Source organism: Barbus barbus (genome assembly GCF_936440315.1).
Source record: "Barbus barbus genome assembly, chromosome: 20".
In the NCBI taxonomy this organism is placed as follows: domain Eukaryota; kingdom Metazoa; phylum Chordata; class Actinopteri; order Cypriniformes; family Cyprinidae; genus Barbus; species Barbus barbus.
In genome coordinates this window covers 29,812,619-29,824,881 of record NC_136748.1, presented here as the reverse complement: position 1 = coordinate 29,824,881, position 12,263 = coordinate 29,812,619, and the positions used below count along the sequence as shown (strand labels likewise).

General features: G+C 33.3%; 2 protein-coding genes across 5 annotated transcripts in view; one reads left to right on the top strand and one right to left on the bottom strand.

The window, feature by feature from the left end:
• The first annotated feature begins 4,197 nt into the window (after nt 1–4,197).
• On the top strand, nt 4,198–5,593 carry LOC306886143 (uncharacterized protein). Its single transcript, XM_079443043.1, has one exon. It carries the CDS (start codon nt 4,521–4,523, stop codon nt 5,052–5,054), a length of 534 nt encoding a protein of 177 aa, XP_079299169.1. The 5' UTR covers nt 4,198–4,520; the 3' UTR covers nt 5,055–5,593.
• Nucleotides 5,594–10,600: 5,007 nt separating this feature from the next.
• LOC306886595 (coiled-coil domain-containing protein 9B-like) overlaps nt 10,601–12,263 on the bottom strand; it is a 43,068-nt gene continuing 41,405 nt past the window's right edge. For 2 of the 4 annotated variants that reach the window (XM_079443845.1, XM_079443846.1), the window contains one exon: nt 10,761–11,829. In XM_079443845.1, coding sequence (XP_079299971.1) covers nt 11,803–11,829 — 27 coding nt within the window. In that variant the 3' untranslated portion in view covers nt 10,761–11,802. Of the gene's footprint in view, nt 11,830–12,263 lie in introns of all 4 variants that reach the window. The other 2 variants (XM_079443844.1, XM_079443843.1) reach the window with 2 other exon arrangements.

The following is a 12,263-nucleotide window of genomic DNA, read 5'->3' as shown; positions in this document are numbered from 1 at the left end:
GAAGGAGTTTGGGGACACTCGGCTAAAATGAGCTGGCAGGACGTCCAGCCTTCAATATGCATTGCAAATGAGCGCCGAGAGCGGCCCGGACCCACCCTGCTCACGTTTACACCATTTATCTGTGCTAGCATGTCAAGCATAGCATACTAGTGTATGTATAGATTCAGGCCTGAATTTAAGATTTGTGTATATGAATTTAACATCAATTTCCATGCATTTGGATTACACACTTTTAACTAAACAAACTAATACATTTGTGATGCATATTTGTCAGTCATATATAAATGAAACAGGTCAGATTTCACATTATAATTTATTAACTATTTACATGTATTTGATTTTATTTAAATAATCAACATAAATCAGTTCATTGTAAAATTAAATTAATGTGCTCAATTAAAAAGTATGAACTTAATTAAAATATGGAATAAGCTATTTTCAGGTAGTTAGATTGAAACAAATTGATGATAAATATATAAATCTACTATTACAGAAATCTGACCTGTTTCATATGACTTACAAAATATGCATATAATTCAAATACATAAATATTAAATCAAGGCATAAATATAAGTGAGCTGTTCTAACATTTTGGTAATGTTACAATCAGGTTATGAAAGCATTATTTCGCTAACTAGTTTAAAATGTTTGTTGTGATTATGTGAATATTAAAGGAACATTCCATTTTATAACTTTCTAAGCATTATAGGAATGTTACTATTTAATGTTCTCGGAACGTTCTGAAACAATTAGTTACATTTAAAGAACGTGTAAGTAATATTTCTGCTGTAACATTGTGTCTGAGCGAATATTTACTGGAATGTTTGTTCATAACTTTGCCAGAATGTTCTGAAAATGTTTATAATTGATTTTTAATTGACAAACATAGAGTGAACAAGGTTTGACAATATTAATGATGTAAGATTAGAATATGTAAATATTAGCATGGCTCTCGTTGATGGGTTTGACACACAGATTGACGTTAAATAGATTCATTAATTCATACTTTGAGTTCATTCAGCTGCTCAGTTTGAGTAAAATCAGTGTTTAGAGATGAATCTGGATAGGACTGTGGTTCAGAACAATGTTCATGTCGTTTGGCTAATAGTCAAATATGAGCTGACACATGGAAATCATCACGGAGCACATTAACATGAGGCTGTTCTCTAAACTACACACATTCACTTAACAAGAATACATCAGAAGAGTCAAGTACACATTTTATTAAATAGGATGTTGTGTTCATTAATATTGTACTTTTATGTGGCCGATGTTAGAGACAGTTTATGAACTGATAGTGTCCCACAGAAACACATTTATCTAGCCAAATATGGATGTGACAGAGCTGAACTGTTAAAATAAAGCTTTGTTTTAAATAAAATGTAATAAAAAAAATTATTTTTTAAAATTATTATTAATTTTGTGTTTTTATTATTATTTTTATGTATATAATATTTCACTATGTGTGTGTGTGTGTATAATCCAATCCTAAAAGATAAAAAAAATACTTGGTTTACTAAATTTTATACCCCTACAAAGAAACTTTTAACATTTTTATTATATTTAGTTATTTACATAACGTTATTCTTTTTTATTATATGTATTTTAGTATTTATTTATGTCATTTATATATATATAAATTAGTGCTGTCAAACGATCCATCGCGATTAATCGCATCCAAAATAAAAAATTGTTTGCACAATATATGTGTGTGTACTGTGTATATTTATTATGTATATAGAAATACACACACATACAGTATATTATGAAAATATTTACATGTGTTTACATGTATATATTTATATCATTTATATGTAAATATATTGAATATACAAATGTAACATTTCTTTTAAATACATGCATGTGTGTGTTTAAATATACATAATAAATATACACACACATATATTATGTAAACAAAATTTGTATATATCAAAATCGTGATTAATCATTTGACAGCACAAATAAAAATATAAATACACGTTATATTATACACACACACACACACACACACACACACACACGCACGCATACACACACGCACACACACACACACACACACACACTCACACTCTCACACACACACACACACACACACTCACACTCTCACACACACACACACACACACACTCACACTCTCTCACACACACACACACACACACACACACACACACACACACACACACACACACACAAACACACACACACACACAAAACCTAAATCTTCAACAAGAAAGTTTACTAAAATAACATAATAATAATAAAATCAATAAAATAATAATTTCTATTTTGTGGCTTTAGTAGTAAGCTTTAGCTACATAAATACAAACACAGATTTATAAAATAAAGCTCACTGGCAAAATGTTAACTAATAACTGATAATCATAAATACTGTAATAAAGCAACATATGTTTGGTTTGGTATAATCATACACCTTTAGAACGAGGTTGAGAGTGTCTCACAGCGGCTCAGTGAGGTGAACCAGACCATCAGTGCTGGACAGCAGTGATTGGCTCCTACCGGCCGGCCAATCAGAGCAGGACATCATGGTGCAGGATTCCAAACTCTAAATCTGATTGGCTCCTGCAGCAGCAGCACTTCCAGGTGATGTGGTCTCAATCAGGTCCTGTGGCATCAGAGGACAGTCAGGCGAACATCCAGCAGCCTCTGCAGGAGAATCATCTGTTCGAATGTCACAATTAACCACTTAATTACTGATGGGAGGGGTCTCGGTGTTAAAGAAGTCAATATGGCTGGCTATTATCAATAACAAATGATTATGCATGTTTAGCCCATCAGTGAGGATGCTTAAGGGAAATGCATCTTTATGCAACTTCATGTTCAATTAAACAAACATTTACATTCACTGCAAATGTTAAATAATTTTTCTTTTATCCAAAATGAGGGAAACAAATGATTTATCATAGAACCAAACATACACTACATGCATAATGTAGTAGATCATTTATTTTAAAGGATCTATAAATTATGTAACTAAAAATAGCGTCAGACGCCTTCCTCATTTCATATCAAATATTCATTGCACATTTAGAAATGATTTATTATTTATCAAAAGCGCTAGTGGAAGGATTTCTATAAGACAGTATGATGTGGATATCATATATGTTATAAACACACAGTGCTTTCTTATTAGAATGAATTAAAACATAATATATATTAGACCTATGTTATTAACCTTTATTTAAAATAATATTATTCCGCATGTTATTTTGAATAAAATGATATGATTTTTAAGGTATTTGGGCAGTGGGATATTGTTTGATTGACAGATCACATTTGTCCATCAGGTGTTGAGTTCTGATGGATTCATCCGAAGCAAAATCTGGTCATCTATAATAAAGGTATTTAACACACATTATGAGTCATAACAGATCATTAATATATGTACATTCAAATAGGAATATCATTTCTGACACTTTGATTTACATATTTACAGTTAATGGTTTATAAGATGGTTTATCCAAATTGAGAATATTTTTTATTTATAATTCATTTATTTAATAATATTCTTATTATTTATGAATATAAAGGTAGGTCTATTTCATTCCATTAAAAAAACATTATATATATAATTTTTATGACTATATTCTTGACTGTTATTAAAATTATTGCATTCAAGTTTATATTTTTAAACAGTTATCTGAGATGTTACCAGTGTTATCACTGAGAGACCATTATAGTTTTTATTAATATTTTGAATCAGTTTTATTATTTTCCGTATTTATTAAAATTTTAGTTTAAGTTTTAATAATTTTGTTGTGTGATTTTGTCATTTTTAGTAGTTTTTGCTTTTTAAATAAAGTATTTACTATTTCAGTTTTTGTTAGGAAAACACCTGTGCAAAAATGTAATTCGAATGTGCAATGCAGACGCTAAGATGTTTTTGAATAGTTGTTTCAGTTTTATTTTTTATTAATTATATATATTTGATTAATAAAATACGTTCTTATATCTGAATGCACATCATACAGAACAGCATTTTATAATATTTTCCAAATGCATTTTGATTAAAGTTATTATAAAGTGTTTCCAGACCACGAGTGAAGTGACGAGGATCATGATGTTGGTGTGTTTTCTCTCTTCAGTCTCCGCTGGTCCTTTAAGAGCCTCCTCCTCCTCTCCTGTATTTTTAGCTGATGAAGCCTCTTCTTCAGTTGAATAACACACACACACACACACACACAGATGTGTGTACAGTATGATGATCCGCCTCATCATTCTCAACCCTCTCTAATCCATCCCATGATATTTGGATCAGAAACATCTCAGCCCTCGGGGAAAAAAAAAGCTGCGCCGGATGCTGGAAGCTGGAAAACACCAGAAGCATCAGCAGCACCACACCGAGCCGCAGCATGATCCTGACGGATTTCTGAGTCGGCTCAAGCGCCATGGATGAACGCGACTCGATTTAACCTGCGCGTAAAAGAGCCGCAACATCTTTCAAAACGGACGGAGTCGTTGAGCATCGAGGGAAAACCCGGGCCAATCGGGACCGAGACTTCATGCCCAACATGGAAAGGGGCAAACCAGCCACCTACACAGGCGACAAGAAGGCAAAGATGGCTGCAAAGACCAATAAGAAGTGGGTAAGACTGGCCACCGTGTTCGCCTATGTTTTATCCGTGTCTCTGGCCGCGATCATCCTGGCCATCTACTACAGCTTCTTTTGGTCACCAAACAAGTCCAACAACACCTCCACCGCCATCCCCACCGCCATCCCCACCACCGACAGCGGCAACGGAACGGAGAACAACAGCACGCTGGCGCCTCCGATCCACATCAACGCCACCGGCACCAACGCGTCTCTGGATCGGACAGCCAGGTCCCTCTCCAAAAGTGCGCACTCCGAACTCGCGGATCTCTACACATACATGCCCAGCGACATCTCAGACAGCCAGACTGCAGAGAAAACACAGTCCTCCAAGAAGGAGCAGACTGGAGACGCGCAACCGGAGACGCGCTGGAACGAGCGCGCAGCGTCGCTTGAGGACGACTTGACACAAACTCACTCAAATAACAGGCACAGAAAGACCTAAGACCTAAGTTTGAGACTTGGAAACGTTGCTGCTCGTTGGAAACGTTCACAGGCCGGGACGAGGCCGACGCATAGCCTATATAGCAGAGGCTCTGATAGTGTTTAACCCTTCATATATAACCTGTTTTGTTTCGCCTTAATACTCGGCATCTCCTTGCAGTTGATATATGGGGAGCGTAAAACATGTGTATAGGAAACACTCATCCGAAGCGACTGTCCATTGCGCTCAATGCCTTGATTCGAACAGCCATTCGTTTTTTTGTTTTTGTTTTTTGGGCTGGGATGGGGACAAGCTTTTAAAATAACAACTCTAAAAGCTTGCATGAATTTCAACTAAACCTGTTAACCAATTTAATCAGGATTCTTATGTTAGAGGAACCTGTGTCAATGCTCAGGTATGTGCAAATATCCATGTAAATGCATTGTTTAGTAATGTACATACATGCTCTGGAAACTTTTAGCATCACTAGATCATTTTTATAACAAATGATGTACCATAAGTGTAGAATACATCACCGTAATGGTAAATAAACAACCTACAACTACAAACACTCAGTTCAATTAATTGCACAAGGGGTTAAACAGAAAGATGCTCTTGTGTTATATAAAGCAATCTGGGCAGCACATCAATCACTTTGACTAGATTAAAAAGGAAACAAAATTACAGTTTAGTTAAGGTGAGCGCACTGTTTAATCCTGCATTAACCCTTTATCAGATATTCAAATCAACATAAGATAGGCTCAATGCTGACTTTTGTGCAAAACACGACTGGTGCTTCCGTTAATTGGTCAGAATAGGGTCATTTTTCAGCCATTAGCAGCTCTTTAGGCTTCACAGCAACACATTTTCACAGTCTTCTGGCCTCGTTGTGACCCTCATCCGTCTTATTTGTCATTGGTCTGTAACTGGTTATTAGAGTCACATCTAGTGATCCATGCATGTTTAGTGCTTCTTTCTCTCTCCGTACAGTACGTGATGAAGGCTTATTGATTGACTTCTGAAGTCAAAAGCAGGAATTACACAATCCTGCTCCATTTTCAGCGGTGGCTCTTTGACCTGTTACAGCACAGGCCGGAACATATCTGGGAGAAATTTGTGCAACTCGAATACAGAGATACAGTACTGCACATTTATGAAAAACACCTGTGCAGAAATGGTCATTTAATTCGAATGAAGGCAGATGTTTTGAGTAGTTGTTTTAGTGAGTTGATATGCAGTTGCATATTCACCCAAATGTCAAAAATCCACTTTCAGTTCCAAGATAAGGAGTTAAATGCTGAAAGAGTTTGTTCAAATCCCCAACCACTAAATCTGTTGATGAGGTGGTGTAACTGTATTCTTTGAATGCGCTTTTAAGCAGCCACTTCCTGTAAACAAGATGTTTTGGACATGTTTTTGATTCGTCCTGTAACTGAAGACGATCGATTCAGCAGCTGTGGGAACAAATCAATGATACAAACGTCAGTTTGCTCACTTCAAGTGCACGAAACCCCCTTGAGAATCAATTATTAGAGGTGTTTACCAAGTCAGTCCTCACTAGTGCTAGTGCTGATAGTCATGTGATCAAACCTCCAGTGCCAAGTATAGTGAAGTTGAATGTGAGCAACAAAAATCCAACTTGAGCCACATAGAGACCAGATGATATCATTTTCACTTAAGAACACCCTAGCAACCATCTAGAAGACCCTAGCAACCATTTAGCATCATTGGCAGTGTTTTTTGCAAAGACAAATTTTCCAAAAAAAAGGTAATATTTCTTGTACGTCTGATTTGCAAGGCTTTAACTGGATTGAATTGGATTTCAAAAGAGCATCTTATTTAAAAGGAAACAAATATGCATATATATATATAAATCATATGCATATGCAGTACTGGGTAGATTACTTACAAATTGTAATCAAGGATACTCACTTTAGGTTATGTATTCTGAGTACTTTTTTAGATTACTTTTTACCTAACTTGTTTTAAATTTAACTTTCATAATCAATAATACATTTCATAATTATTCATAGTGTTTTCCCCCCAAATTCACATGGATTGCAAATTTATTTAGATGACATGTACAATGCCATTTTATATTGTGAATATAGTCAAAGCTAAATGGTATGACTGTAAGATTTTTTGAAAAGAAACTTTAAAAGAGAAAAAAATAATAATAATTAGGGAGAAACAATAAATTATGAACAATTCACATTGTATGAATAATATGTAATCAGGTAATCCATAAACAATAAATGTGATCTGATTATTAGCATTTTAAAACGTAATATAATCTAAATACAAGTACTTGATTATGTGATCAGATTCCAAAAAGTAATTGTGATTACATTTTAAATTGCATTATAATCAGATTACAGTTATTTTTCTATGGATTACATGTCATTCACACATTATTTGACCTAAAATATTTACCTGAGATTTAGTTAATTTTCAATAATTTAACACCACATTCATATTATAGCGCTGAATAATTGTTTTTGTTTTAAAGGTTTATTTTTTTTTCTTTTCAAAAAGTATTTATAGTTTTTTTTTTATTATTATTACAAAAGTATTTAGGTTTAGTTTTTTATTTACAATTTTTCCTGATTTAACTTGCTTTTCATCAACTCACAAGTGAATCATATACAGACCAAGCAAGTTCTTGCATTATATAATATATATCTTAATTTGTTTTTATATTTTATTTTAAAATATTTTAATAGTCCAAATAAATGGAGCCTTTTTAGAGCAATTAAGATGTTTGATTATATATATATGATATTATATGATATATATAGTGGTATATAATGGTATATATTATATATAGTAGTATATATTTAGGTATTGTTGACATTTAAATGAGCATAAATTGTTTGAATTTAGAAAAAAATGCTGCTGTTTTTTTTATTTTATATTTATTATTTTAATTTAAAAATATTGCAGTATATAAAATTGAGCCTTTTTTAGGACCATTAAGATATTAAATTTAATTTAGGGCTGTCAACTCAATTAATTGCATCTAAAATAAAAGTTTGTGTTTACATAATATATGTGTGTGTAGAACTGTGTATATTTATGTACGAACACACACATATATACTGAAGAAATATTAATATATTTATATATAATTTCTTTAATATATACATATGTACATAAACTTTTATTTTGTATGCGATTAATCAGTTTGACAGTCCTTAATATATTTTTGATGCAGTTTTCTCTTGCTGAGTTTCAGCTCTTTAACATTACGGACACTTGCACAGTTTGTAATTGTCTTTTTATAGTGAATTCAAGACCTGAAGGGAACATCAGCCCTATAAAAAGCCTGTAGTGCTTATAACCACCAGTTATTCCAGAAATGGGACAAAAAGCCTCACAAAATCCACTTGGTGTGAGTGTCAGAAATGAGTGCCGGTTTGGCCCGGTCCTGCCGCGAGTCTTTCCTCGTCTGCTGTGCTGCAGAAAATGGCTCCCAGGTCTCTCGGCACACATGAGCACCTGCAGCTGTGAACGCAGACGCTGATGGGAAATCAGGGTCAGGAGCGGCCAGTGATGGGTTACAGCACTCTCAGCTTGATTAATAATGCATTTCCGTCCATTCTGACTGATGATAATTGAAAAGCCCCTTATGAACATACAACATAATCCTGCACTTTCTTTCAAACAGCAGCTTTTACTGTATTCAGTGCTTTCTCAAATGCTTTTGCTCCAGGATGCAGATTTCATTCACATTGGCATGAACTGCTTGAGCCAAATATGCAATATTAATAACATGACAGTTTTATGAATGCATAATCAACATGAGCACTAACACATCGAGTCAATATTGTATTAATATTGAATTTACAGTCATAGAGTTTGGACACATGACTTTTGAACAACAAATTATATAGGAGGTGTTTTTAACACATTTATTTGGCTATTCAGCTACACGCAATTTTAAGATGAATTGTTCTTTATTAATTGCATTTAACACTAATTAGATCGAACCTTCAACCCACCAATTGAGAACCACAGATTCAACTTGCATGGTCTGTATATGATTCACTTGTGAGTTGATGAAAATTTGCATTTCAGGGGCTAAATATAATATTTTTGGGGTCGCTTCAACACACGGCATCAGTAAAGTAACCTAATTCACTTGGCAACACTGTATACCACTCACTCTCTGTCTCTGTATATACATAAAACATCTTAATGATCCTTAAAATGCTCTATTTTAATATATTCCATATATTTTATTTGAATTTTTAGGAGATTCACTGTTAAATCTCTTGACTCTAAACAATAAAATTAAGCAAATGATTAAAAAAATAATTAGTGTCAGTGTGAAAGACACTGGTGCGACTTACACCACGATTCAGTGCTTGTGATGTGATTTAACGTCATACTGACTACATCAGTGCTCATGGAGTGACGTTTCAGATACTTTTTCTTGAATGTATTTGCTTCTTTCACTAGACACGAGTATAACATTTGGCCAAACACAAGCGGATGAAAATACCTTCATCTATAATGATCATAAATCATGTGAGTGTCCCGCTGAAGGTCCCCGCGGATGATGCCGTCCCCGAGCACACCTGCTGGAAAAGGGTAATTAAAAGAGTAACAGAAGACAAAGCTGCGTTTGAAGAGAACAGGGAGTGATTTCCAGAGCAACCGGCCGATGGGAGGCTTTTAAAAACAATAAGACACCAATCCCAGAAGATCCTGCATTAAACTGAGCGCAGAGCTTCAAAACAACAATACTTATTTTATTAGTATCTGTTGCACAAATGTCACTGCTGTAGAAGTGGGTTTCACATTTACTACACAAACTGTCCATAGCAGTGGCTATTTTAGCACATCCAGATGGACCGAGCAAGTAAATAGACTTCATCAAAATAATTAATTAGTGAATGTGTGATAAGCTCCACCTCCTTGAAGGGATCAGGTGAGAGAAGCAGGTCAAAACAAAGTGAGGATGGAAAATAATTATGAATAATTGATAGCTGGATTCAAGAGAGCTTGCATGAAATATCTACGTAAAAGCATAATTAATTCATGCATATAATGCGTTTCACTGAAAATCATGTAAAATAAACCATTGCGATATGAGTCACAATTTCAAGGTTTAAATGTATTCATGTCAATAATATTTATATGATATATATTTTAGTGCTTTCAAACTATTAATCGCATCCAAAATAAGTTTTTGTTTACATAATGTGTATATTTATTATGTATATATAAATACACACACATGCATGTATATATTTAAGAAAAATATGTTTTGTATATTTTTGTAATGTTTATATTGTGTATACACACACACATTATATATATATATATTTGCAGATCAATTCAAACTACATTTATCCTAACTTTATTTTTAAATAGTAATATTTTAAATATATTTTACATATTAAAATATTTTAAAATTAAAATGAATATAACATTAAAAGGTACTGCTAAATTCAAACTACTGCTCATTTAAATGTTATTATTAATAATGCATATCATTATATAACACTATGTATGTATCGTCTCTGATTATAAAACAAATAAAAATACATAAAATAAACTTTAAACCACAAAAGATTTATTCTTAATGTGAATGTTGACTTGATATTATGACATTTAAAGGTAATAAACTTAATTTAAATGTAATTAAGAAATTTACAAAGGTTTACAGGTAGATATTGTTAGTATAAATGCATAAATAAGGTCCGTTGTAGGAATAATTTTAGTGCATTTTAATATTTTGTCCTGTGAAATCACTGCAAGCATCACAGTACAGGGCTGGTAAAAGCTTTTAATGCTTATTATTTATATTTAACATTCATTTCAAAACCAAATGAACACAAAATACTTCAAAGTGACATTATAAAAATCAACCCTTAGTCACTTAAAACATCAAACCCTTAAGTGTGTTCTTCAAAGCGTAACGCCGTCCAACTCGTCTGGACTCAGAAATACAGAAACGTGGTGAAGACGAACATCAGTACGATCATAATTCATTGCCATTTACAATCTAACAATAAACTACTGAGTGCTAAACTAGCAGGTTAAAGTAAACCTGCTTCAAACCGACCGGCCAAAACACGTTCATGCCGTAAACATTCTGCAGTCTTTTGTAAAACTAAATAATTTAGACCTTAGTAGTCCTTCATTCTGAATCAAATAGCAAATGGTTTAATACTTTTCAGATCATTCATACAAAATAAAGTGCTAATAAACATACTTGAACGATCCTTGTGAACTATCCACACTAAACCCCACGACACATGTGCTTATGAAGAGTATATGGCAACCGAGAGGCTTCTGTCAGACATATATGAGTTATGATGAAGAGTACTAGACTAGGTTAGTCAGTTAGTGTCTATGGGTTTGTTCCACATAACTTCATGAAGTTACACATTCAAGTCGTTTGTAGTGCTTTTAGACTGAAATCCCACCAAACCACCAAAGATCCATTAAAAACCATCGGAGCTTTGGGTTTGGTGGTTCAGATGAAGGTTAACTGTGCATCGAAGCATTAACAATCTTTCCCCTATGAGAAGATAAACTAAGCAGAACAATCACAACCAGTGTTTTCAGCGTTCAGCATCCAATAAACGACACGACGCTCCCAAAAATACTCCAAACACAGAAGCTCATAGAGTCACGTGAGGAATGACTCAGCCCCAAATCAGTCAGGAACATAAGCAAGTGATATTTTCCTCCTCCTGTTTGTTTTGGTTTTAGCGCATGACGTTTCGCTCCGGATGTGAGTGACATCATTTCCCATCTAAACCACTTTCCCATTCTCTCTGGCCTGGAGAAAAAAAGAAACCGTAAAATAAATTAAATATTTCAACACAATTAAATAGTTGTATGACAAATATATTTTTTTTATATGAAATCAAAACTTTATTGTATACATGTTTTTTTTTTATATTACAAAAAAAGCTTGATTTAATGTAGACAGCCATACATCGTAATATTGTAATTGTAGATGCACATTTAAATTGCTAGAATATAAGTATTTATTTTCTTAAATATTTTTTATTTTACAGTGAAATACTACAATAGTAATTTTTATATTTTTATTTGAATATAATATTATTTATTATTATTATTTAGTTATTCAGTATTTTTTATATTTTTATTTGGTAAAAAATAATAATTGTTGCAAATGAGCTCAAAGTGAGATGAACATAATCATAACGGGTTATCAATTATATATTCATCTTCAGGAATTAAGTGTAG

Bases quoted from the DNA above. Each gene is read 5' to 3' on its own strand.
- LOC306886143 (XM_079443043.1), top strand. From the start codon at position 4,521: ATGCCCAACATGGAAAGGGGCAAACCAGCCACCTACACAGGCGACAAG.